The sequence below is a fragment of the Mastigoproctus giganteus genome, chromosome 6 (assembly GCF_048544385.1).
Source record: "Mastigoproctus giganteus isolate SK-2022 chromosome 6, ASM4854438v1, whole genome shotgun sequence".
Taxonomy (NCBI): Eukaryota; Metazoa; Arthropoda; class Arachnida; order Uropygi; family Thelyphonidae; genus Mastigoproctus; species Mastigoproctus giganteus.
This window is the reverse complement of record NC_143580.1, coordinates 186,953,558-186,979,533: the sequence shown is the minus strand read 5'-3', so window position 1 is coordinate 186,979,533 and position 25,976 is coordinate 186,953,558. Positions and strand designations below refer to the sequence as shown.

Sequence of the window (25,976 nt, the reverse complement as noted above, 5' to 3'; positions counted from 1 at the left end):
GTCCACACCCACCAGAAAATGTACATCAGCTGAAGATGGCGCTGACAGAGGAATGGACGATGTTACCGCAAGAACTTATCAATAACATTGTTCTAAGTATGGACAGGCAGTGCAAAGCCTGCATCAACATTAGGGGTGACCATATCTCCTTCTGAGGACCACCTCTTCCCTTTGTTCCATCTTTGGCAGTGATGCATCTGTATCATGGCAGCCAGTTCTATAATGCCATTTTTGAATAAAGTCCCTCTGTACTATTTTGTTTCTGTTGTTTTGTCGGTGTTGTTTCCTTCATCATTTCTGTACCTCACGAGGTTCCTTTGGCATGCTTTTCCCATATCCAGGCCACACCTATGAGAAGCTACAGGTGAAAACCTGACTGGTCCTTAAGTTTTGCACACCAGTGTATATCTTGTTACAATTCTTTTCACATGACTTGGCATGTGCGTTTTTTTGTTTTGATTCCAAATTACATGCATTCTTAACTGTTGAGGATAAAATTACCTTCATTTTATCCTCAAAAGTTAAGAAATGCTGTCTACTTTTAATTCAATAATTTCTGCTCTTTCCTTTAAAAGTTTTACATCCTGAAATTTTATTATGCTGCATAGTAAACTGTGAAGAAGTGGTAAGCATAAGCAGTTTCCTTAATTAGGTCACTATGAAATCAAACCCTGCAGGCACAGGTGACCATATGACATCACTCTTATGTGTAAAAGAGAGGCTCTGATTACATAAGCAAGCCATTCCTTGTAGCCTACTTAGCACAGTACTGCAAAATGTTTACTAAATACTGCTTCATTAGGGAAGCATGTTAAAAGCTGATAATCTTGAGAGAATCTTTTTGAGACATCAAAAAGTAAACTCTTAAAATTGTTAACATATACTTATACCACACATCTATAGTTATCTTCTTCTCAAGAAGATTATTTTTATCTTGAATTTTGGTCAATTTTCATCTTTCTGTTGCAAAAATTAAGATTTAGTGTATGTACTGTACCGTACAGTATTTTTATAATGGACAGAAATTGAAAAGTTTTAATGAAGATTTTACTGCCTTAAGAATCACTAAGATACAACTATGCAAGATGTGAAAGATGACTGTAAAAAAGGGTGGTCAACTTGTATGGCAAACATATATTGCTAGAAAGGTTGACAATCAGTATTTGTGTATTCAACATTTAGCTCACCCAATCCATTAAAAGCCTTGATGTGTTTGCATCTCAATTAGATTTCTGCACAGGTGCCTAGTTTCTAGATACTTCAATTCTGCAAACTGAAGTATCTGGAACCTATGCACCTATAAACTAGCTACCTATTTATTAAATACAATTTAGTGTGGTAATTAAGTAAAAAAAAAAAAAAAAAAAAACCTTCATTTTCCAAAACTTATGTTTTCAAAAGCAGAAGTTTTCAGTAGTTGCACACAGTATCCTACATATCAGTATCTCTTATAGATGTAAAGTAAATTGCAGCCATTATTAACCCACTGCAGGATGGAAGACTCCTCAACAATTCATGCTGAAGGAAATGGACCATAATCTGCCACGCTGGTCCAGTGCGGGTTGGCAGATCGACCGTAATCAGCAGTCAGGGGCTTGAACCCCGGTCTACTCAAAGAGCGTGTGCGGCTGCACTCCCGCTCCTGACCACTCGGCTACGGAGGCCTCTTATAGATGAGGTATGCATAATTTGTTATTTCTCAGGTTGCTTTTACTGAGTTTGACTGTGTTTGTGCATATACGTGCATGTGTGCGTGTCTTTTGAAGGAACTAGCAGAATTTTTTTTTTTAAAATATGAACAAATGAAACTAACTTACCTCGTGTTCATACTTTTCCTTGTTTGCACGTTCATCTGCTAATAAGCACTGCAATTCTCGTAACATTAAGACATGATCTTGTTGTTCTTTTTCTCTGTCTTGTTGCTGATCTTTTATACGTGCTTTAAGCTAAAACAAGAAATACATTATGCAAATAAAACTGGATTAATTTCCTCACAAAATGAAATTCTGATTGCGAGAGCAGAAGAAAATATGCATTATAGTAATTGTTAATCATTTTATTGTAGGCATTAAGTTACTAGCCATGTTGAAGTACAATTTAACACAGCTAGAAATAACCAAATGTAAAAGAAATGTATGTATATTAGAAATGCAATGACAAATTAAATAAGTCTAAAACCACTACCTCTTAACTTAATGAATATGAGACATACAGGAAAGGTAAACCTTAAAATCTTCATGTCTAAGTCAAGTAAACATATGAAGGCTACGATATTAGGCTAGGCATGTGTGCTTTTCCTAATCTAAGCTTATAAACAAAGCTTTATCCTAGAAACAAAAAAACGAAAGTCTTTCCTATAATGGCATCAATGTCTTATATGGAGCACTCTACACCAGAATCCAGGACTGCTCTATTCAAAATAAATAGCATTATCCCAGTGGGACAGAGAAGTCCTGTTTATTTGATTATGGATTAAAGTGTGTTGCTTAGTATGGCACATATGTAATTTTTTTTTTTTTTTTTTTTTGTATGGCAATCTCTAAGTTGAGATTGCCATACAAACTTATTACTTTTGTCTTTACTGTTTTCAACAGGTCCATTTCCTTCCTAAAATGGGATCTCAATCCAAGATGCACCCTAACCACTGCTTTACATAATAGAATGATCACCTCTTTATTTCTACTGGAAAGTTCCGATATACCACTGACAAAATCACATAAGCTGTCCTAATGGCCTGTCTACTTTGCTAAGATAACTTCATATCTGATTGTATAGTTAGTCACAAGTCCCTTTCATTATTCACAATTTGAGTTTAGTGATGCAAGTGGTACGTTACTCTGATGCAAATAATAATAATAATAATATTTAATAAATGATAATTTAATAATAATTTTGACATAATATATTTATATTTCAGTTAAGTTTGTGACACTGTTCCACATGAAAGACTGCTGTACAAATTCGAGCAGTGTGGCATTAGGGAAAAATTACTGCTATGGATAAAAGGATAGTTAAATGACACAATGTTCATTATTAGTGGAGTCCCTCAGGGTTCAGTACTAGGCCGCTTATTGTTTACAATATTTAGTAATGAAGTCATTAAGCTTATTATCTAAGCCTGCAGATGATACAAAAGTTGGCAGGGTCATATACTATGGCAGCAAGGGCTAAAAATTTAGGAAGATGGGCTGAGAAATGATAATTGAAGTTTTTAGTAAATGCAAGGCACATAGGCAGTGGTAATCTCAGAATAACATACCAATTAGATGGTACTACACTCATGGTACTGCAGAACAAAAGAGACCTGGAGGCAATATAGTCTGACATTAAGTTCTGTGAGTAGTGCAGACAGGCTGCTAGAACAGCTCATGGAGTTCTGTTAATGATATACAGGAACTTTTCCAACAGGAACAAGAAAATGATTATTCCATTGTATGAGGCAATGATTATGCTACATCATGAGTACTGCATACAGGTCTGGAAGCCACATTTTAAGAAAGACGTGGATCTGTTGGAATAGATGCAGAGAAAAGAAATCCGATTAGTCAAGAACACAGAGAGGTACTCTTACCACAAAGGATTTCAGTTCTGCAAACTGCAGTTCTTAGAAATATGCACTTGCAAGGAAACCTGACTGAAATGCATAAGGCTTTAAATTGACTAAGTAAACTAAATGCTGATGGCATCCTTACTCTTTCTCAGACAACACACACAAGGGATAATAAATTGAAAAAGGATGGCTGCAGAATAGTAGTGCAAAAGTTTGCTTTCAGCCAGAGATTAATTGATTGTTGGAACAAACTTCCATCTAGTATTATGCAATTGGATAGTTTGAATAAATTTAAGAAAGAATTAGATATATTATTAGAGGGTATGGAAGCTTGAGAAGACAGAGGGTGGGAGCCTATTCATAATGTTAATCCACGAACAGCAAAAGCCATTTATAACTAATTTCTGTCTCCAACCACTTAACCATCCCACCTTCCATAAAAGTAACTTTCTCTTAATACCACACTGATTCAATTGATATAATCGTTCAAGTGTGACCGTATCAAAACTGCTACTGAAATCTAAATAAATGATGTCAAAGTTATTCCTTCCATCCAGTTATTTGCTGGCAACCTCATTCTAGCTAATTAGTTTGGTCAGACATGATAATAATAAAGCCATGCTGTGATTCCCTTATAATTCCATACATGCCCAGATGATCTTATACTGCATCCTTCACTAAGGACTCCACAATCTTCACTGATGCAGAAGTCAAACTGTCAGGTCTGTAGTTGCTCATCTCACCCTTTAAATCTCTTTTGTGAAAAGGAGAGATGTTTGCATATCTTCAATCTATAGGAAAATGGCATGAATTCAAGAAAGCTCTCATTATAACAATTAAAGGTTTGGTTGCAACTTTTTCCTGCTTTCTTCAGTATAATTAGATGGATTTTATGAGCTCTTGGTGCAGTGTTCACTTTTAATTGTAATAACTTAATTATAACAACTGAGTAGGAGATCTGTAGACTTACTTAACATGTACAGGACAATGTTGAAAAAAATTTGTGAGTTAGGGTTAAATTTCAAAGTGTCTGCAATTGTGCCCAGAGAAAAAGAGAGTATATGGTGTACAAGGGAGTATATGATGAGAGCCTTGTCAATCAATTCGGCCCTGCAGAGATTGTGCAAGGCACATAGGACAAAATTTTTCTCAGTGGTCTGTGCTTTTTAACAGAAGAGACTGCTTCTACAGGGATGGGATACGCTTAATTAGAAAGGGTGCAAGAATATTTGCTGATGCGATCAAAGCAGTGTTAGGTGGGTTGGAAAACTGACTAGCTTGGGGGGGGGGGATTCACAGACTAATAGGTTAATAGTAGCTGCAGGCAGAGGTGAAAGTGATTCTTGAACTGCTTCTAATGGAATGGGCATCAGCCTGGAAAGCAAAGTGCTGGTGATTTCCAGGACTGCTGGGAGTCATCATGGAACAAGTAAATACATGGGCTGTGTTAACTAAGAGTAAAAATGTAGTTGCATGTACACCAATTCTAGGAGTTTAGTAAATAAATTTGATGAATTTGAGGTGCTGGTCAAGACATCAAAGGCATATAGATTTTGTTGGGATATCAGAGAGGTATCACACAGATATAAGGAATGCAGAATTGGAATTTGGGGAGTACAATGTGTACAAAAAGGATACACAGGATAGGAAGGGAGGAGGGGTTATGCTGTTAGTTAAGAAATGCATAAAATCTAAGTAAGCGCATCCAGCTGATATGGGTGGACAGTGCAATGCTGAGTCAGTTTGGTGTGACATAAGCTGTTGTTGTTATTTGGTTTTTAGGAGCATTAGCAACTAAGGCCATATTGCTCCGGGGATATGCGAAGATCATTCCCTGACCTTTCTGCATCCTCCGTATTTGGTGGTCACGGGCTCGAACCCCCGGGCTAATCAAGAAGCGTGTGCTACGCACTGCTGCTCCTGCCCACCTGGCTACGGAGGCGCCAGTGTGATTAATCATTCTCTGCATCTTTTCTTTTGTCATCAGTTCTTTTGGCATCCATTTTGGTCTATATGTTGAACACCTTTTTGTTGAGTAGCTTTCATAATAACTTCCTTAAGATTATAGAAAAAAAAAAAAAAAAAAAAAACCTGGGTAATTACACACTCTGACATGAAGTTCTCCAAGCAGTGCAGCTAGTAGCCTACCTGCACTATTCAAAAAATTTTACAGCTAGAATAAAAAGGTGACAATCTCATTGTATAAAGCAATAGTTATGCTACATCTTAAATACTAAATAAAAGTGTAGAAACCTTATTTTAGGAAGGGTGTAGAGCTTTTGATAGGCATACAGAGAAGAGTATTGTTTGTTATTTGGTTTTTAGGAGCATTAGCAACTAAGGCCATATTGCTCCGGGAATATGCAGTGGTCATTCCCTGACCTTTCCGCATCCTCCGTATTTGGTGGTGACGGGCTCGAACCCCGGTCTAATCAAGAAGCGTGTGCTACGCACTGCTGCTTCTTCCCACCTGGCTACGGAGGCGCCCACAGAGAAGAGTAACAAGGTAAACTGGAAGCACAAAGGGTATTCTTACCAAGAGATTTCAGTTCTGTAAATTTTTGCATCTGGAAACAAAGCATCTGAAGAACTGATTACTAGAATAAACTTCCATCTAGTATTGTGGAGGAATGAAGTTTGAAATAATTTTAAAAGGGAATATGCAAATTATTAGAAAGGATGGATTAAAAAGGATGGATTTGTTGATGTTGCATAAGCTTGCTTCCTCACATCATTAGTTTTCAGTCACCAACTGCTTTTAATTATAAAATATAAATAAGAGGTAGTAGTACTTCGTTTAGAACCTTTAACCAAACAAAACTAATGCACTTTTAAAACAGTTTAATTCATTAAACAAACCACCATACATTTAAATTGCATAATAATTCATTCAAGATAATAAAATATTAAAAAATAAAACATATTTCATTGCAGAGACACAAATGACTATTAAATGAGATAATATATATATATTTTTAAATTTCTCTGTTTCACTACTTGTGCTTTGCCCGAGATAAACTGTACAAATCTGTGCTCAGAAGGAGACTGTGCTGGTTTCCATAATAGACACGAAAGAACAGTGAAGTATTAAAGACTGATGGTCTATGGTATTGGGCCCTTATCATACAGTCTTATTATAAGCCCTTATTATAAGTCTCTCCACTGTTGTCTTGCACTATACAAGGTTGTTACTCAAGACAGTACTCATATCAAAATCAATTATAAGCTGTACTCTGATTTTAATTTACTTCCTAACACACTGCAGTGCAATTCTATGTAAATTCATAAATTTATTGTTCTTCAATTTTTTGATCATACTTATTGTCTAATCTTTTATTACTTAGTGGTTATCATCTTTAGTCACCTTCTTATGTAATCATCTTTTTTATGTAAACTGCTGGCTTGTAGCAGTGAAGAGAGTTATAGACATGATGTGCTCTATATATACAACAGAGAAGTCTTCTTTTTCTAATGTAAAATACCAGAAGATGAATTTATAGTACTCCAGTGTTAGAGTTATGGGAGGATCCCATAACTCTAAGTAATTTGAAGCTATAAAAGACAAGTTATTCATATATATAATAAATATAAACAATCTTCTACCTACTTTACTATTCAAGTGTGTTCCATTGCTAACAATAGCAGTTCCCTCTTCCAATATTGGACCATTTGAAAAAAAAAAAAAAAAAAAAAAAAAAAAAAAATTGAGGAACAAACTTTTTTTTTTTAGTTTAAAAAACAGTAATGTACACAAAAAACAAACATTCTGTGGTACAATCCGCTACCACTATATCAATGTCTTGTTGCCGCTTCTGCATGTGTTTACCTACAAACTCACTAAGAATAAACAATTTTCAGTCTTGGTAAGTTTATAGCTGAATGCAGAGGAAGCAACGAGACACAATTCTGCTGTTTATTTAAAACTCAACTGAGTTGAAATAGTGAATTTACCTTCTTGATGATACTATTTATATGAAAAATTATATTAGCAAGTTAGGTCTCATGGACAGTGTCATCTCTAATGTGACTACAAGCTTAATTCTTGACTGTCAAAAGGCAGTCTCTGTCACTGCAGAGATGAAAGTCCCCAATACAAAATCTGAATGCAGAAATGCATATAACTTGCAAATAATTTCAGTGCTGCATTGAAATATAATGTTGCAATTTTTACTGCCTTGTTGTGTTAAGCAAATAGAGCCCAGTACTAGGAGTTAAAGTTCTGTGTAACTGATTATGTGTTTAATTTAAGGTTTTCTTCTGTACACCACTTGGCTGCTCACTTAGAATCCTACATTATTCAATGGTCAGAATAAGTTTTGCTAATAGATTTGCCAGTAAGTCTCAAAGCAGCTGTTATGACAGTGCCTTGAGTTTTAAATAAATAGTGGATTCACCTTTTTGTTGATGTGAATGTGTTATATGATGATGTTAGTAATTTAAATTGACACATGGATAATGGAATAATCTTTAGTGTAAGCATTTAATTATCATTTGTGTTTGTGTTTCAGGTGATAGAAACTTCTGCTGCCATAGTGAGTTTTAGCTACTTTTTAATTTTATTATCAGCAATATTATGATGTATTTCTCAAGAAATCATGCTTTACTGTCTGGTTGGTAAGTTAATAGCAACTTTTGGCTTTAAGAATGTCATCACTTAAATATTCTAGTAATAAAAATGGGATTATTTTAATAATCGCCTTTTTTGAGTTTGAAGAAGAACCACAGAAGGTTATCCCTTATTACTGACTGATGTCAGTATGAGTCCAAGCTTGAAGACTGAAAGTTCATCTCTATCAATGTAGGGACCCATGTCTCTAAGAGACAAACTAAATACAAAAAAATCGTGCAATTTTCAGATGCATTCCTAGTTAATGGAGAAAAGTGAAAATTTAAGCATTTAAACCTGCTGCACAGAGTAAAATTTGTTTTTAATTTTCAAAGAAATACATATAAATCTGAGATGTTTTGTGGTAGTCCTACCACTTCTTCAGTGACTGAAGAAGAGAAACATGAAGTGTGCATTATTGTATACATAATAAAAATTAAAAAGAAAGTAAAAATATAAGTCAATAACTAGTTAATCTTTTCTGGTAAAGTATAAAAGTATTATATATTCTGACATACGAGTTGATATCTTGTCTTTGCCTTGAAAATATGTGCTTAATCACATATTCACCATATAGGCCAACTCCTTTTCACAGTAATCTTTCATCTCTTGCATAGTGGTATGTTACAGTAAAATCACTATTATTAAAAAATACTGTCTAATTTTTAATTCAACTATTTCTGCTCTTTTAAAAGTTTACATTCTGACATTTTATTATGCTGCACAGCAAATTTTAAAGAAAGTAATAAGCATATACAGTATTCTCTTAGGTAGAAGGTCATAAAACCAAAACCTACAGGCATAGGTGACAATGTGACACCACGCTTATTGATGCTATGTACATGGGAGGATTTGATAATGTAACTGAGCCATGTAACCAAGATCAGTTTAGTACTGTACTGAAAATTGATTTCTCTCTGAACAATGCCTCAATACAGAAGCAAGTTTACTTTGAGAAATTGAAAATCTCTGAAGTTTACTTTTCAGGAACAAGAGAAGTAAACCGAAAAATATAACCCCTGATGCATCCCACAAACTGTTTTTGTCTGATGAAGAAGATGAGCAAATTCTTAAAAGGTTTCAAAAGGTCAGTAACAATGTGCATGTAATGAATTATAAATATATTCATGTCTTCTAAACCCAAACATGTGCTGTTGTTGTTATTTGGTTTTTAGGAGCATTAGCAACTAAGGCCATATTGCTCCGGTGCGGTGGTCATTCCCTGACCTTTCCGCATCCTCCGTATTTGGTGGTGACGGGCTCGAACCCCGGTCTACCAAACATGTGCCTTTAATTCAAATTTGGAATTTGATACTCAGCATATAAATCAATCAGAAAAGTTTATATATAATTCTGCAGTGCTTCAAAGATTGACACCAGAATATACAGTATACAAGATTTCTGCATAATATAGCAGGATTTCAACGATATCACGTTGTTTTTCTTGGTTTTAATATATAAAAAGTTAATGCTGTATTAACTCATGTGTTACTTAAATATAAAGCTGATGAACAGGCATTTTACCTCTTGAATCTGTTTGTCAAATTTTTCATGTTGTTCCTTCCATGATACTCTTTCTTCTTCAAACTGCTTACTGATATCTTCTTTTTCTTGCTGCAAGAAAAAAAAAAAAAAACAGTGAGGAAATTTCACTATAATAATTGGTAGACTAATTAGGGACAAATATAGAAAGAGCAGGGATTTAATATTATGTTTTAAGTTTTGTGTTAATATAATTTTAAGAAAGTTTAGAATTTATTCTGATATGAATATTTTTTTAGAATAAGCAGGAGCAGCACAATTATTTGACAACTATTCATGAAACATTCAATGAATTTAAATTTGAAATGTTCTTTCTTGATTATCTACTCAATAAAGAAGAAGATTACTAATTTGAGCAATGAAGTATACTGAAGTTACACAGCAAATAATTAAAAGGGGAATACAACAGATTATGGGACAAATAAATAGCAAGTTATTTCATGCTAAAAAAAAAATTATTTCTTGAAGTTATTCAAATGTGAATAAATAACTTGCATGAAAGCATAGATAACAATGTCACATCAAAATCAATTAACCTAATTTTTAAGCTTTCGCTATTCTTTTCTTAACCTAAATGTAAAAAAAAAAAAAAAAAAAAAATTATTGATTAGTTTTTTTTTATAGGTAGTAATCCTAAAATCCTTTACTTCCTCAAATTTTCCTCAACCACTTTTAACCCAACTCCTACAAAGCATATAAGTTATTTTGGAGTTATTTCCCAATTGCAAGACCTTGCAATCTGCAGAATTAAAATAAAGATGCCACTTTTCTGACTACCCTTAAAACCATTCACGTAATTCTGAAGGAGTGTAACTTAAAGCTGATCATTACCCACTCTCTAAACTTATCACCTTGCAGGTAATTTTAAGGTCAGAGAGTGGGTAATGATCACGCCTTCATTGATGTCATTTAAGAAGATCAAAAATAACAGTGGTCCTAGCACTTGGGTTACGGTTAGAAGTGGTCCATGAAGAATATCACTTCTAGCCCTAACCCAATTTGAAGAGTGGATTGCAACCCCCTGCCTCTTGTCCTTGCAGCCATCCTACAATCCATGTAAGGTCTCACTCATGATCCCAACATGTTTCAGTTTATACAGTTGCCTCTTATATAAAGCAAATCAGATGATTTGCAAATCCAAATAAACTGTCAAAAATATTTCCCATGTCCAACTCACGAGTGACTGTCAAAATAGCTAACCAGGTCACTTAAACATTTTCCCTTCATAAAACTGTACTGTTTTTTTCAAAATACTTTCCTCTCTATATGCCCCTGTACTGCATTTTTTTTTTTAGAAATTTTGTCTAATCAACTACTTTTTTTCTTAATGAAAAAGTTGCTCCTCATCTCTGGTTTAGTCCAAAAATATTATCACCATACTTCTGAAAAGAATGTAAATCAATTCTTTCTGAAATAAAAGCAATACAGATACAATGGTTGTATGTGATTTCACTCTTCAGTACATGCATTGCATTTATGACAATTTCATGCATCCCTGCATACTAAGGTCATTGTGTTATTATTAATTTAGTATTTTCTTTTATCTGTCTTCAAATAAAATGGTCTACGCTCTTTTTAGAAGTACACACGTGATGTTTTCAGGGGATGGGAAAAAAAATTTTCCACTGAGAAAAAAAGCAGCTGATTAGGCAAAATTATAATCTAGAAATGATAAAATCTAAATGGAAAGATCGTAGTCCAATTTTAACATCCAATTCAAAAATTTCTTTCTTAATGACAAACAGGCCTAAACCTAAAAATAAGAGAGATAAACTCCAATGCCTTTTGAAATGCTTGTGTGTGGGCGTGTGCGTACACGTGTATACTTATATATGTATATTATAATGCAGTACTTTGATTATTTGTTGTTACTTTTTTAACTTTGAAATACTAGCATTGGCATTAGTAGAGGCATACGATGCAAGAATGAAAGCCTATGCAGCATCACCAAAAAAAAAAGAAAAAAAAAAAAAAAAAAAACACTCTCCGATTCATTCCAAATGCCTGTCCAGCCTTAAATTTATTTAGGCTATCAATTTCCACAACAAAAGGTGAAACTCTGTTCCACCAATCAACTACCCACTGGCTAAAGGAAAATTTCTGCATCTATTCTATATTCTACAACTGTCTTTCCTCAATTTGAATCCGTGTCCCCTCAGGTTCTCAATCTTAACAAGAAGAAAAATCCCATCAGCATTCAGCTTGCTCAAGCCATTATTCAAGGCCTTATACATCTCAATCAGATCACCTCGCAGATGACTACTCTCTAGGCACTGTACTTTCCAGAACTTAAGCCTTTCTTGGTAAGAGCACCCCTTTGTTCCACTCACCAATCTTGTTGCCCTTCTTTGTACTCGTTCTAGCAATTCTACAATCCTTCCTAAAATTAAGCCTTCAGACCTGTACACAGTACTTTAGGAGTGGCCTAACCATTGCCTTGTATAATGGGATAATCACCTCCCTGTCCCTCCTAGCAAAATTCCTACAGAACATTGAAAAGACTCCATGACCTGCCCTGGCAGCCCATCTACACTGCTCAGCGAACTTCATATTTGACTCCACAATTACCCCCAGGACTTTTTCACTTTCTACTTCCCTGAGTGTAGTGCCATACAGTTGGTACGTTTATCTTCAGTTATTGCTACCCATATGCAGTACTTTGCATTTGTCAATGTTAACTTCAGTTGCCACTTCTCAGCCCACTTACCCAACTTATCAAGATCCAGTTGGAGTAGCATACTGTCTTTACTGTTGTTAACAACCCTGCCAATCTTTGTATCATCTGCAAACTTGGACATTAAACCTGATATACCTTTATCAATATCATTAATAAATATAAAAAACAACGATGGGCCCAACACTGAACGCTGTGGAAATCCACTAATAACATTTGTCCATAATGAGCAGTGTCCATTGAATACCACTCTCTGTCATATCCCACTCAACCATCCCTTTATTCATTGTAACAACTTACCCTTAATGCCATACCTCTCCAATTTGTACAGCAGTCTTCCATGTGCAACAGTAACAAAAACTTTCCTGAAATCCAACTATATGATATCAAAATTATTTTTAGCATTCAGTTCCTTTGTGACCACATCACAGTATCCAATCAAATTGGTCAAACAAGACTTGACCTTAACAAACCCATGCTGTGTCGGAGAAAAATGAAGTCTTGACTCGATGATCCTACAGTGCTTCTTTAACCAGCGCCTCCATTAAATTCCCTGGAAGAGAAGTTAAACTAACAGGTCTATAATTACTTGTGTTGCCCTTTGATCCTTCTTTGTTAATTGGGTCACATTTGCACATCTCCAGTCCATGGGTACTTCCCCTGAGTCCAAGGAAGCTCTCATAATTATGGCTAAGAATTTGCTTACTTCCTCTGCTGCCTCCTTTAATATAACTGGATAGACTCCATCCACCCCAAGGTACCTTTCTTATGCTTATCTTCAACATTTTCTCCTCCACATTCCTCTCAGTTATTAAAAAATCATCTAAATCACTGCCAGAGTTTAGTTCACCTCTGGCATTCCCCTCCCTGAATAACTCCTCATGTGTGAATATAGATGCAAAATGCTCATTTAGTTTGTTAGCCAACTGAGCATGATCATCAACAGTTGAACCATCGATATCCAGTGGACCAATGTGATTCATCCCCTTCCTTCTAGAGTTTACATAGGTAAAGAACTCTTTGCTGTTTTTCTTTGCATTCTTTGCCAAAGATTTCTCATAATCTGTCTCTGCTTGCCTAACCTCCTTTGTGACTTCGTTACAGACCAGCTTATAACGTAGGCTTCCACGTCACCCATTAATTTATATGTATCGCATGCATTTTTCTTCTCTGCCATGGGCCTCATTATTTCATCTGACATCAATTTAGGCCTAAATCTTGAACAGTATTTCTTAGTTGGAATGACTTGCCTAGTAGCTTCCAAAATTAAGTCCCTGAAGGCTTCTCATTTTGAATTCAACGTTGGTAACATCATTAGTTGATCCCACTGTACAGAATTTAAAAACTGTCTGAGACCCCTGTAGTCACCTTTACAAAAGCAAAAGCCCTTCCCTTAAACCTTGATCATAGTTACATCTTGAAGTAATTCCCAAATCAGTACATTGTGATCACTGTCACCCAGTGGTTCCTTTATCTGCAAATTCTTAATGCATGAATAATCACTGCTGATAATCAGATCAAGCATATTACTCCCTCTAGTTGCCTCTTGAACATGTTGCTGTAGAAAACAGTCATCCAATAAATCCACATAAATTTTGCTAGTGTGCAAGTGACCAATCCACAAGTGCCAGTCAATATCTGGAAAGTTAATATCCCCCATTATAAGACATTCTGACTTACTGGCCCACTCTATTCTTCTGCACAATTGCTCATTATACTCATCAGATTCATTAGACCTTTAACACACACCTACTCTCATTTTTCCTTTCCCAGTGCTTATGTCACAAGAAACAGACTCAACATTGCATTGTCCACCAACATCAATTGGATGCACTTCTTTAGATTTTATGTGTTTCTTAACTAACAAAATAACCCCTCCTTCTTTCCTGTCCTGTCTATTCTTTCTGTACACATTGTACTCCCCAAATTCGAATTCTACACTGCTTATGTCTGTGTGACACCACGTCTCTGATATCCCAACAATATCTGCCTTTGATGTCTTGACTAGCACTTCAAGCTCATCAAATTTATTAACTATACTTCTAGCATTGGTGTACATGCAAGTATATATTCACCTGTTTCTACTCTTAGTTACCCTAACACAGCCCATATATTTATTTGTTCCACTATGACTGCCAGCAGTCGTGGAAATCTCTATTGCCTTGCTTTCCAAACTTCTGCTCATTCTAATAGAAGGAGTGCAAGAATCACTTTTGCCTCTGCCTGTACCCACTGTTAACCTTTTAGTCTGTGTATCCACCCAAACTAGCAGTTTTCCGACCCACCTAACATTGCCTTGATAGCATCAGCAAATATTCTTGCACCCTTTCTACTTAAGTGTACCCAATCCCTGTAGAAGCAGTCTCTCCTGTCAACAAGCACAGATCAGGCTGAAATAAAATCTACCCTTTAAGCCTTGCATAATTGTTCCAGGGCCGAATTAATCGACAAGGCTCTCATCACATACTCCCTACTATCGTGTCTGGGCAGAATTGCAGACACTTTCACATTCAACCTGGCAGAATTACTTAACAAGTACAGGTCACTGTTGAAAAAAAGACGTGAATTAGGGTTGAATTTGAAAGTGTCTGCAATTCTGCCAAGACACGATGAGAGCCCTTGTGATGAGAGCCCTGTCGATCAATTCGGCCCTGGAAAGATTGTGCAAGACTCAAGGGGTAGAATTTTTTTCAGCCTGGTCTGTACTTGTTAACAGGAGAGACTGCTTCTACAGGGATGGGATACACTTAAATAGAAAGGGTGCAAGAATGTTTGCTGATGCTATCGAGGCAGTGTTAGGTGGGTCGTAAAACTGCTAGATTGGGGGGGATACAAGGAATAATAGATTAACAGTAGCCACTGGCAGAGGTGAAAGTGATTAATGCACTACTTCTATTGGAATGAGCCGCAGCCTGGAAAATAACATGCAGGATATTTCAGAGACTGCTGGGAATCATTGGGGTACAAATAAACACATCGGTTTTGTTAGGGTAGCTAAGAAAAAGAACAGGTGCATGTATACTTGTGTGTACACCAATGCTAGGAGTTTAGTAAATAAATTTGATGAATTTGAGGTATTGCTCAAAACATCAAAGGCAGATATTGTGGGGATTTCAGAGACGTGGTGTCACACAGATATGAGGAATGCAGAACTGGAATTTGGGGAGTACAATATCTACAGAAAGGATAGACAGGATAGGAAGGGAGGAAGGGTTATGCTATTAGTTAAGAAATACATAAAATCCAAGGAAGTGAAGCCAGTCGACATTGCTGGACAGTGCGGTATCGAGTCAGTTTGGTGTGACATAAGCATTGGGAGATCAAAATTGAGAGTAGGAGTGTGCTATAGGCCTAATGACTCTGATGAGTATAATAAGAAACTGTACAGGGAAATAGAGTGGGCCAGTAAATCAGAGAGTCTTATAATGGGGGATTTTAATTTCCCAGATATTGACTGGAATTTGGGGGCTGGTCACTCGCACACTAGGAAGGCTTTTGTGGATTTATTGGATGATTGTTTCCTGCATCAGCATGTTCCGGAGGCAACTAGAGGGAGTAATATTCTTGATTTGATTATCAGTAGTGATTCTTCATGCATTAAGAATCTACAGGTAAATGAACCACTAGGTGGCAGTGATCACAGTGTGCTGAAGTGGGATTTACTCAAAGAGGTAACTACCATTAGGGGTAAAGGGAAGGGTTATTGCTTTCGTAAAGGCGACTACGATGGACTGAGACAGTATTTAAATTCTATACAGTGGGACCAACTGATGATGTTACCCACAGCAAATTCAAAATGGAAAGCATTCAAAGAACTTATCTTGGAAGCTATTAGGCTTTACATACCAATATTGACTGGCTAAGAAATATTGTTCAAGGTTTAGGCCTAAGTGGATGTCAGATGAACTAATGAGACATGTGGCAGAGAAGAAAAATGCATGGGATACATACAAATTAACACGTGACACAGAAGCCTATGATAGATACAAGTTGATCTGTAACCAAGTTACAAAGGAGGTTAGGCAGGCGAAGGCAGATTACGAGAGATCTTTGGCAAGGGATGCAAAGAAAAACAGCAAAGAGTTCTTTACTTATGTAAACTCTAGAAGGAAGGGGATGAATCAGATTGGTCCACTTGATATCGATGGGTCAACTGTTGATGATCCTGCTCAGGTAGCTAACAAACTAAATGAATATTTTGCATCGACATTCACACATGAAGAGTTATTCAGCGAGGGGAATGCCAGAGGTGTATTCAACTCTGGCAGTAAGCTAGAGAATCTTGTAATAACTGAGAGTAAAGTGGAGGAGAAATGTTGATTGATTGATTGATTTGGATTTTATTGGCGCATTAGCATCTAAGGCTATATAATGTGCCAATAGAGAAATTGTTGAAGATAAATACAAGAAAGGCACCTGGGGTGGATGGGATCTATCCAGTTATATTAAAGGAGGCAGCAAAGGAAGTAAGCAAACCCTTAGCCATAATTATGAGAGCTTCCTTGGACTCAGGGGAAGTACCCATGGACTGGAGATGTGCAAATGTGACCCCAATTCACAAAGGAGGATCAAAGGGTGACACAAGTAATTATAGACCTGTTAGTTTAACTTCTGTTCCCGGAAAATTAATGGAAGCACTGGTTAAAGAAGCACTGCAGGATCATCTAGACAAGACTTCAGTTATAGCTCAGACAGCGTGGTTTTGTTAAGGGGAAGTCTTGTCTGACCAATTTGATTGGATACTATGATGCAGTCACAAAAGAACTGGATGCAGGGAATAACTTTGATATTATATACTTGGATCTTAGAAAGGCTTTTGATACTGTTGCACATGGAAGACTGCTGCACAAATTGGAGCAGTGTGGCATTGGAGGCAAATTGCTGCTACGGATAAAAGGGTGGTTGAGGGGGAAGAAGACAGAGAGTGATAATCAATGGACACTGCTCATCGTGGACTAATGTTATTAGTGGAGTCCCTCAGGGTTCAGTATTGGGTCCATTATTGTTTTCTGTATTTATAAATGATATTAATGATGGTATATCAAGCTTAATGTCCAAGTTTGCAGACGATACGAAGGTTGGCAGGGTTGTCAAGGACACTACTGTAACAGGATCTGGAAAGGTTGAGCAGATGGGCTGAGAGGTAGCAAATGAAGTTTAACATTGACAAATGTAAAGTACTACATATGGGGAAACAGCAACCCCAGAGCAACGTATCAACTCTGTGGTACTACACTGACAGTGGTAGAGAATGAAAGGGATCTGGGGGTGGTTGTGCAGGCAGATATGAAGTTTTCTGAGCAGTGCAGATGGGCTGCAAGAGTAGCTCATGGTGTATTGTCGATGATATATAGGAAATTTTCTAGCAGGGATAAGGAGGTGATTATTCCCTTGTATAAGGCAATGGTCAGGCCACACCTAGAGTACTGTATACAGGTCTGGAGGCCTCATTTCAAGAAGGATGTAGAGATGCTGGAACGAGTACAGAGAAGGGCAACAAAGGGGTGCTCTTTCGAAGAAAGGCTTAAGTTTTGCAAATTACAGTGTCTGGAGACTAGGCACCAGTGAGGTGATCTGATAGAGGTGTATAAAGCCTTGAATGGTTTGAGCATGCTCAATGCTGATGGGATTCTTCCTCTTGCTCAGAATAATCACCTGAGAGGGCATGAATTCAAATTGAGGAAGGACAGATGTAGGATAGACGTGAAAAAAATTTGCCTTTAGCCAGCAGGTGGTTGGTTGGTGGAACAGACTTCCATCCCTTGTCGTGGAAGTTGATAGCCTAAATAAGTTTAAGGCTCAGCTGGACAGGTATTTCGAACGAACAGGGGGGTGAAGTGGAAGTGGTTATTTTTTATTTATTTATTTTATTTTATTTTTTTTTTGGCTGATGCTGCATAAGCTTGCTTTCTTGCATCAAATGCCTCTACTAACCCTAAGTCGCAACTTTTTTTCAACATTGACCTGCGGCATTCAACTGCAGATTTACTCGTTGAGTAAATCTGCAGATCTCTTACTCTTCATGTCATCAGTTCCAACGTGTACAACAATATCACTTTTTTGTGCCCTTAAAAGATGATATCTGCTCTACAACAGCATCAACTTTTGAAAACCCTGGCAGACATACCCTGGTCCTGTTCCACCTATCCTTCTTGCATAGTATATTTCCCGTCTCCCTGACAATAAGAGTCACCAACAATAACTATTTCCTTTGGGACCAGTGCATTCTGCTTTGGAGATTGCCTCTGTGGTGCCTGATACTGAAAAACTAGTGAGAGCAATGTACATTTTACCATATTTTATTATTTATTTTATTCATTGTTAATTTATAATCTTTATTTATGGGAAACTAAGAGGATAAAATTTTTTTATTTTGCCCTGGTGAGAACACAATATATCAAATTATGTACAACTCTGTAATTAATATTTTGTCTTATCTGTTTTCGGGTTCAACTGTAATACCTATTTTACATTTAACTCACTAATAATTTTTTCTTATCCGCTTGGAAAGCAGCTTCTCTTCGAGACTTTTCTTTTGTTAATGTAGCCAGTGATGTTGTTAGAGTTTCAACTTGGGCTTGCGTCTCATCTATTTTATGTTTCTGTAAATTAGAATTATAATATATAATTAAAATATAAAAAAATATCAATTATTCTAATAACTTAAAAAAAACTCAAAATTAAGAATTCACATTTATAAAATTAAAAAGTTCTAAGGAGCTTCATGCTCATTAATAATTACATTAATTAAAATATTACCATCTTTGTTCTTCTATGGACTAGGCCTCATTGATTTGCTCAGCCCATTACAGAAAAAGGATAGAAAGCTTGCTGTCACAGCTGATATTATTATTCTTCACAAGCATGAAGCACTTTACTTTTATTTTAAAATGAAATTCATTTACATCTCTTAGACTAAAGCAAAGAGTTTTGTTGTGTGCATGTGTGTGTGTGTGTGTGTGTGTGTGGGCTGAAGAAATTGTAATAAACTAGAGGGGGTTGTTGTTGATTTAGGGATTTATTAGGCGCATCAGCAACTATGGCCATAGCACACAACTAGAGGGGGAACCCCACTCCTCTCCCCATTTGTGATTGGCTAACTACAGCCTCAAATAAAGAGATCTTTATGAATTCCATCAGTTCAAGGTTAATACACTTCTATTTAGAGAGTGTCTTTTGCTCTTAGTGAAGTCAGCAGTAACTTATGGTAATTGTCACTGTTTTCAGCATATAATATAAATACCTTATGAAAACCTTTTGTAGTTAAGCAATAAAAAAATGAAAAGAAAGTATATTCATAGATATACAGTGTAATATCGCCCCTTAAAAACTTTCAATCCTGTGAACAAGAAACTAACAACACAAATTTGATTTATGATCTTAAAACTCAACTTTCTGAAATTTTGTTCAACTTCTTCAGTAACACAAAAAAGTTAATTTGGTTTTAGTCATAAAAATGGCTAAAACTGAAGCAGTTCTACCATATATTCATTTAGTATATATTGCACATGAGGCTACAATACAGTTATTACTTATCTTCCTCTGTGAAATGCTGTACAATTACATGTCAAGTATATCTGATTAAAGTGCAACATGTCAATGATAATTCTATTGTTAGAATGCTGTACAATTACATGTCAAGTATATCTGATTAAAGTGCAACATGTCAATGATAATTCTATTGTTAGAAAAATCTATTTGTATAAGTATTTGAAATATTCAATAAATGTCTCAGAAAAACTGTTTGCTATTCTACAAAAGTCATCTCATGTTTATTGTGAGAAATCGGGACTTTTTTTTTATAACTTTATTATAGCTGTACAAGATACAAAGAGTTTAAGAGTTTGGCCACTGAAATTAAACATTCTGAAAGAATTATAAAATTGTAAATTGTAAACAAAAAGCAGATGCTACTTTATCCAACAGTTATTTTTATTTAAATTGTAAGACAAACTCTTTATATACAATGTCAATCATCATTATCCAGGCTTTAACTGAGGACCAAATTGTTTATATAAAATTTAGTTGGATTGTGTAACTGTTCAGAATTACTGCTGTGACAGCAAAGGCCATGAGGCCTTTGCTGTCTATAAACTGCATATTTTCTATGGCCAGTTTACTTGTCTTGCTGGATGAAAAAAATCAGAATATCCATGATAAAAAAGCAAATTCTTATATCATTAACTATGTCACAGTGAAAAAGGTTAATCAAAATTTCTGACATCTCCACGGGAATTGAATACAGACTGTTTCCACGCAGTACAGAAGAAAAGTAGTTATAGTTATTGTTAGTTTTTACGGTGCAATAGCAGCTAAAGGCCATTATGCACCAAGTAGTTACAGCTGCAATACTAACCACAAAGGAGAAATGAAAACTCCCTTTAAAAACACAACATTATGCTAAATTGCAGTGTTATCATGAATTTTTTTTTTTGACTAAAATGTTTTGTCTTTAATGCATTAATCCATTAGTATGGCTCCTAAAAGAAAGATAAGCATTTGAGGAAGCAAAATACTACTAAAAAGAAAGAAAGATAAGAAAGTGTTACCACCAGAAATTACATTAGAATTATAAGAGTGTTTCACACTGATACCTACCTAACAGACACTGCACCTTAGTCCAGCAAAGACAATGATTACAATATGCAATAACAAAGAAATGATTATTGCTAGGATTTCCAATGCAGAGCTCACAAGTGGTGCTCGGAGTCAGTTCAACCAATGGCTGTAACTGCTTAGGGTCTTCCCTAAATGTATTAATGTCCTTCTAAATGAACAAAAAAATCCAGTTGTAGCTTTTAATATATAGGAATTCAAGTTCAGGAAAGTGTGTGCAGTGTTGTCTTATATAAGAGATGCTGCTCTGAAGCAATTCTAAGAAATAACTGATTTGAAGGTGAAGAAAATATTCCTTTCTCAAATACTGAAACCTAGCTATGGTTTCCTTACTTTAAAGTAACTGTGTATTGGGTTAGGTTATTTCTCTATATGTTCAACTATAACAACCAATAAGCCCAATACACCCCTATACCCTTTTTAACTTTCAAAATGAAAGAAAAGGCATTTCTCTGTAATATGTCATCAAGATGAAATGGAGTCTCTTGAGTTCCCACAGGTTCTGAAACCACAGCATCCTCTTAGAAAGAATATTTTTAGTGTAACGAGACTTATAAAGAAACATTCCTTGTAATAAAAAAACTAAATGCATTATCTATATTCATTATATACAAAGTTACAAAAATCAAAATAAATTATGCTGACTATAAAATTGGCACCTAAGAGAACGTATCTTCCTTTTTTTATCTGAACTTTATTGGTAGCAAATCTGAAAGCCTAGAACTAAGCCAGTTTTGCAAACCTTGCATCTCCTACCTGAGATATTCTAGAAAAACAATACTTGTAACATCCTAAGTAGGACTTTGTAGAAAATAATTATTACTCTAAATTTCCAAGTAACCAATAATTGAAGAGACTTAAGCAATGTTCTGTGTTTTTAAGAATGCAAGAATTAAAATTATTATTAAGAGTTTAATAATAATTTTGCAAACAACACTGCATTTAACAATTGCTTACATAAAACAGTTAAAAGAAATATTGAGATTTCTGGAAAAATAAACACACATATATTCAACTTCAAACAGCATTAATTCTCAAATTGACTTTTAAAACATATGCTTTATAAAACATTTCAGACTACATTTTACTGTTTTTCTCTTGCTGATTCACATCCCTAGCAGTATGATGAATCACTGACAATGACATACGTGAAGCATGAATTATTTCATGCTAACAATACTGACAGTTCTCAGATATGAATGCAATATATATGAAACAATGCAATGAATAATGCAATATATATGAAACAATGCAATGAATAATGCAATATATATGAAACAATGCAATGAATAATGCAATATATATGAAACAATGCAATGAATAATGCAATATATATGAAACAATGCAATATATATAATACTTTAGATAATAAAAAAAAGCTATAATTCATAACAATTAGCTTAATACAGTATAAAACTAGCTTAGGGGGATTCACAGACTAACAGTAATCACAGGCAGAGGTGAAAATGATTCTTGCACCACTTCTATTGGATCTTCTACTGCTTCATGAGCAGCAGCATGAAAAGCGAGGTGCTGGGGATTTCAAAGACTGCTGAGGATCATCATGGAACAAGAAAATAGATGGGTTGTGTTAGGGTAACTAAGAGTAAGAATAGGTCCATGTATACTTGCATGTACACCAATGCTAGGAATATAGTAAATAAATTAGCTGAATTTGAAGTGCTGGTGAAGACATCAAAGGTGGATATTGTTGGGATATCAGAGACATGGTGTCACAGAGAGATAAGGAATGCAGAATTGGAATTCAGGAAGTACAATGTGTACAGAAAGGATACACAGGGTAAAAAGGGAGGAGGGGATGCTGTTAGTTAAGAAACACACAAAATCTAAGGAAGTGCATCAAGTTTACATGAGTGAACAGTGCAGTGTTGAGTCAGTTTTGTGTGACATAAGCACAGGGAAAGCAAAGTTGAGAGGAGAAGTGTGTTATGGCCTAATGACTCTGATGAGTACAAGGAACAACTCTACAAAGAAATAGAGTGGGCCAGTAAATCAGATTGTCTTATAATGGGGGATTTTAATTTCCCAGACATACACTGGAACTTGTGGTTGGTCACTCACACACTAGCAAGACTTTTGTGGATTTATTGGATGATTGTTTTCTAAAGTAGCATGTTCGAGAGGCAACCAGAGGGAATAATACTCTTGATCTGAATATTAGCAGTGATTATTCATGCATTAAAAATCTGCAGATAAAGGAACCACTAGGTGGCAGTGACACAGTGTACTGATGTGGGATTTATTCAAAGTTGTAACTACCATCAGGGGTAAAGGGAAGGGTTTTTGCTATAATAAAGGTGACTATAGTGGTCTCAGACAGTTTTTAAATTCTATACAGTGGGATCAACTGATGACGTTACCAATAGAAAATTCTAAATGGGAAGCATTCAAGGAATTAATCTTGGAAGCTACTAGGCTTTTTCATACCAACTAAGAAATACTGTTCAAGGTTTAGACCAAAATGGATGTCAGATGAACTGGCAAGACCTGAGACAGAAGAAAAATGCATGGGATGCATATAAATTATCAGGAGACACAGATGCCTACGGTAGAGTCTGTAATCAAGAGTATAAGAGTCTGTAATCAAGTCACAAAGAAAGTTAAGCAAGCAAAGGCAGATTACAAGAAATCTATGGCAAAGGATGCTAAGAAAAACAGTAAAGACTTCTTTACTTATGCAAACTCTAGAAGGATGGGAATGAATCAGATTAGCCCACATGATATCGATGGTTCTATTGTTGATGATTCTGCTCAGATAGCTGACAAACTGAATGAGAATTTCGCATCTACATTCACACATGAACAGTTATTCGGGGAGGGGAATGCCAAACGTTTATCAAATTCTAGCAGGGAACTAAATGATTTTGTAATAACTGAGAGCAAAGTGGTGGAGAAATTGCTGAAGTTAAACATAAGGAAGGCAACTGAGGTGGATGGGATCTATCCAGTTATATTTAAGGAGGCAACAAAGGAAGTAAACAGGCCCTTAGCTATGATTATGAGGCAATCCATGGACTCAGGGGAGATCCTCACGGACTGGAGATGTGCAAATGTTCCCCCAATTCACAAAGGGAGATTAAAAGGTGACATGAGTAATTACAGAACTCCTGAGAACATAATGGAGTCACTGGTTAAAGAAGCATGCAGGATCATCTAGATAAGACTGCAGTTATAGTTCAGACACAGCATGGATTTGTTAAGGGGAAATCTTGTCTGACCAATTTGATTGAATACGATGATGTGGTCACAAAGAAACTGGATGCAAAAAATACTTTTGATATCATATACTTAAATTTTAGAAAAGCTTTTGATACTGTTGCACATGGAAGACTACTGCACAAGTTGGAACAGTATGGCATTAAGGGAAAGTTGCTACAATGGATAAAAGGATGGATGAGTGGGAGAAGATAGAGAGTAGTAATCAATGAACACTGCTCTTCATGTTCTAATGTTATTAGTAGGGTTCCCCAGCGGTTCATGTTGCACCCATTGTTGTTTGTTGTATTTATCAATGATATCGATGATGGTATATAAGGCTTAATATCCAAATTTGCAGACAATACGAAGGCTGGTAGGGTTGTTAATGACAGTAAGAATGGTACGCTACTGCGACAGGATCTAGAAAAAAGTTGAGCAGTGGGAGGATCTAGAAAAAAGTTGAGAGGTGGCAACTAAAGTTTAAAATTGACAAATACAAAGTACTGCATATGGGTAGCAGTAACCTCAGAGCAACATACCAATTGTGCAGTACTACACTCAGGGTAGTAGAGAATGAAAAAGACTTGTGGGTAATTGTGCAGACAGATATGAGATTTTCTGAGCAGTGCAGATAGGTTGCAAGTGTAGCTCATGGGGCCTTGTCAATGATATATAGGAATTTTGGTAGCAGGGATAAGGAGGTGATTATTCCCATGTATAAGGCAATGGTCAGGCCACACCTTGAGTACTGCATACAGGTCTGGAGGCTTCATTTTAGGAAAAATGTTGAGCTACTAGAATGAGTACAGAGAAGGGCAACGAGATTAGTGAGTGGAACAAGGGTTGCTGTTATGAAGATAGGTTTAATGCTGCAAATAGCAGTGTCTGGAGACTAGACCTGCAAGGTGATCTGATTGAGGTGTATAAGGCCTTGAATGGTTTGAACAAGTTGAATGCTGATGGAATTCTTCCTCTATCAGGGGGAATAAATTCAAATTAAGGAAAGACAGTTGTAGAATAGATGTGTGGAAATTTGCCTTTAGCCAGTAGGTGGTTGCTTGCAAGAACAAACTTCCATTGGTCGTTGTGGAAGTTGGTAGCTTAAATAAATTCAAAGCTAAACTAGACAAACTTCTGGAGTGAATGGATGGGTGAAACAGGAAGAGGTTTTTTTTTTGGTTGATGCTAAATAAACTTGCTTTCGTACATCCTATGCCTCTACTAATGTAATGCTAAAGCTGAAAAAACAATGTTAGGATATAACAAAATATTCACATTCATGACATGACATATTCTTTAAAATTAGAATATATTAACTTCAGCCTCTTAGAATAAATGTTCTTTTAATGAGATCAGCTGATAAGGATGTCAAAGTTTTCATGGGAGAGAATTTTAACATCAGTTAGTTTATTCACAATCTATAACTGAACAAAGTGTGCTGATTTCATACACTAGCATAATATGGTCTAAGGTCATAATATGGTTTTTATCAAATATCAAGTTAATATTTGATAAAAGAACAACTAAACCTGGAATCAAGTGCTTTGAAAAACATTCATCAGCTCTGTAAGGTAATCTTTTTCTTCATAGTGCTCAAGAGAGAGAGAGAGGTTTGTTCAAATGAGTTAATATTTCCTGTATTTATTATTATTTTTTTCAGATTAGTATTTGATCTCATTATTTATCGTGAGTGTTAATTATATTCCACAAGAAATATCTCAAAAGAAAACAAAATTTTTAAAAAGAATGGGAAGAGCAATATTTGTCAC

The 25,976-nt window shown here is 35.8% G+C and overlaps 1 protein-coding gene across 3 annotated transcripts in view; it reads right to left on the bottom strand.

Moving 5' to 3' along the window:
• Positions 1-25,976, bottom strand: part of GCC88 (GRIP and coiled-coil domain containing 88 kDa) — a 139,835-nt gene that overhangs the window by 83,375 nt on the left and 30,484 nt on the right. For all 3 annotated transcript variants that reach the window (XM_090376621.1, XM_090376622.1, XM_090376623.1), the window contains 3 exons: positions 18,855-18,974; positions 9,681-9,770; positions 1,818-1,946 (listed from right to left, as the gene is read on the bottom strand). In XM_090376621.1, coding sequence (XP_090232747.1) covers positions 1,818-1,946; positions 9,681-9,770; positions 18,855-18,974 — 339 coding nt within the window. The remainder of the gene's footprint in view (positions 1-1,817; positions 1,947-9,680; positions 9,771-18,854; positions 18,975-25,976) is intronic.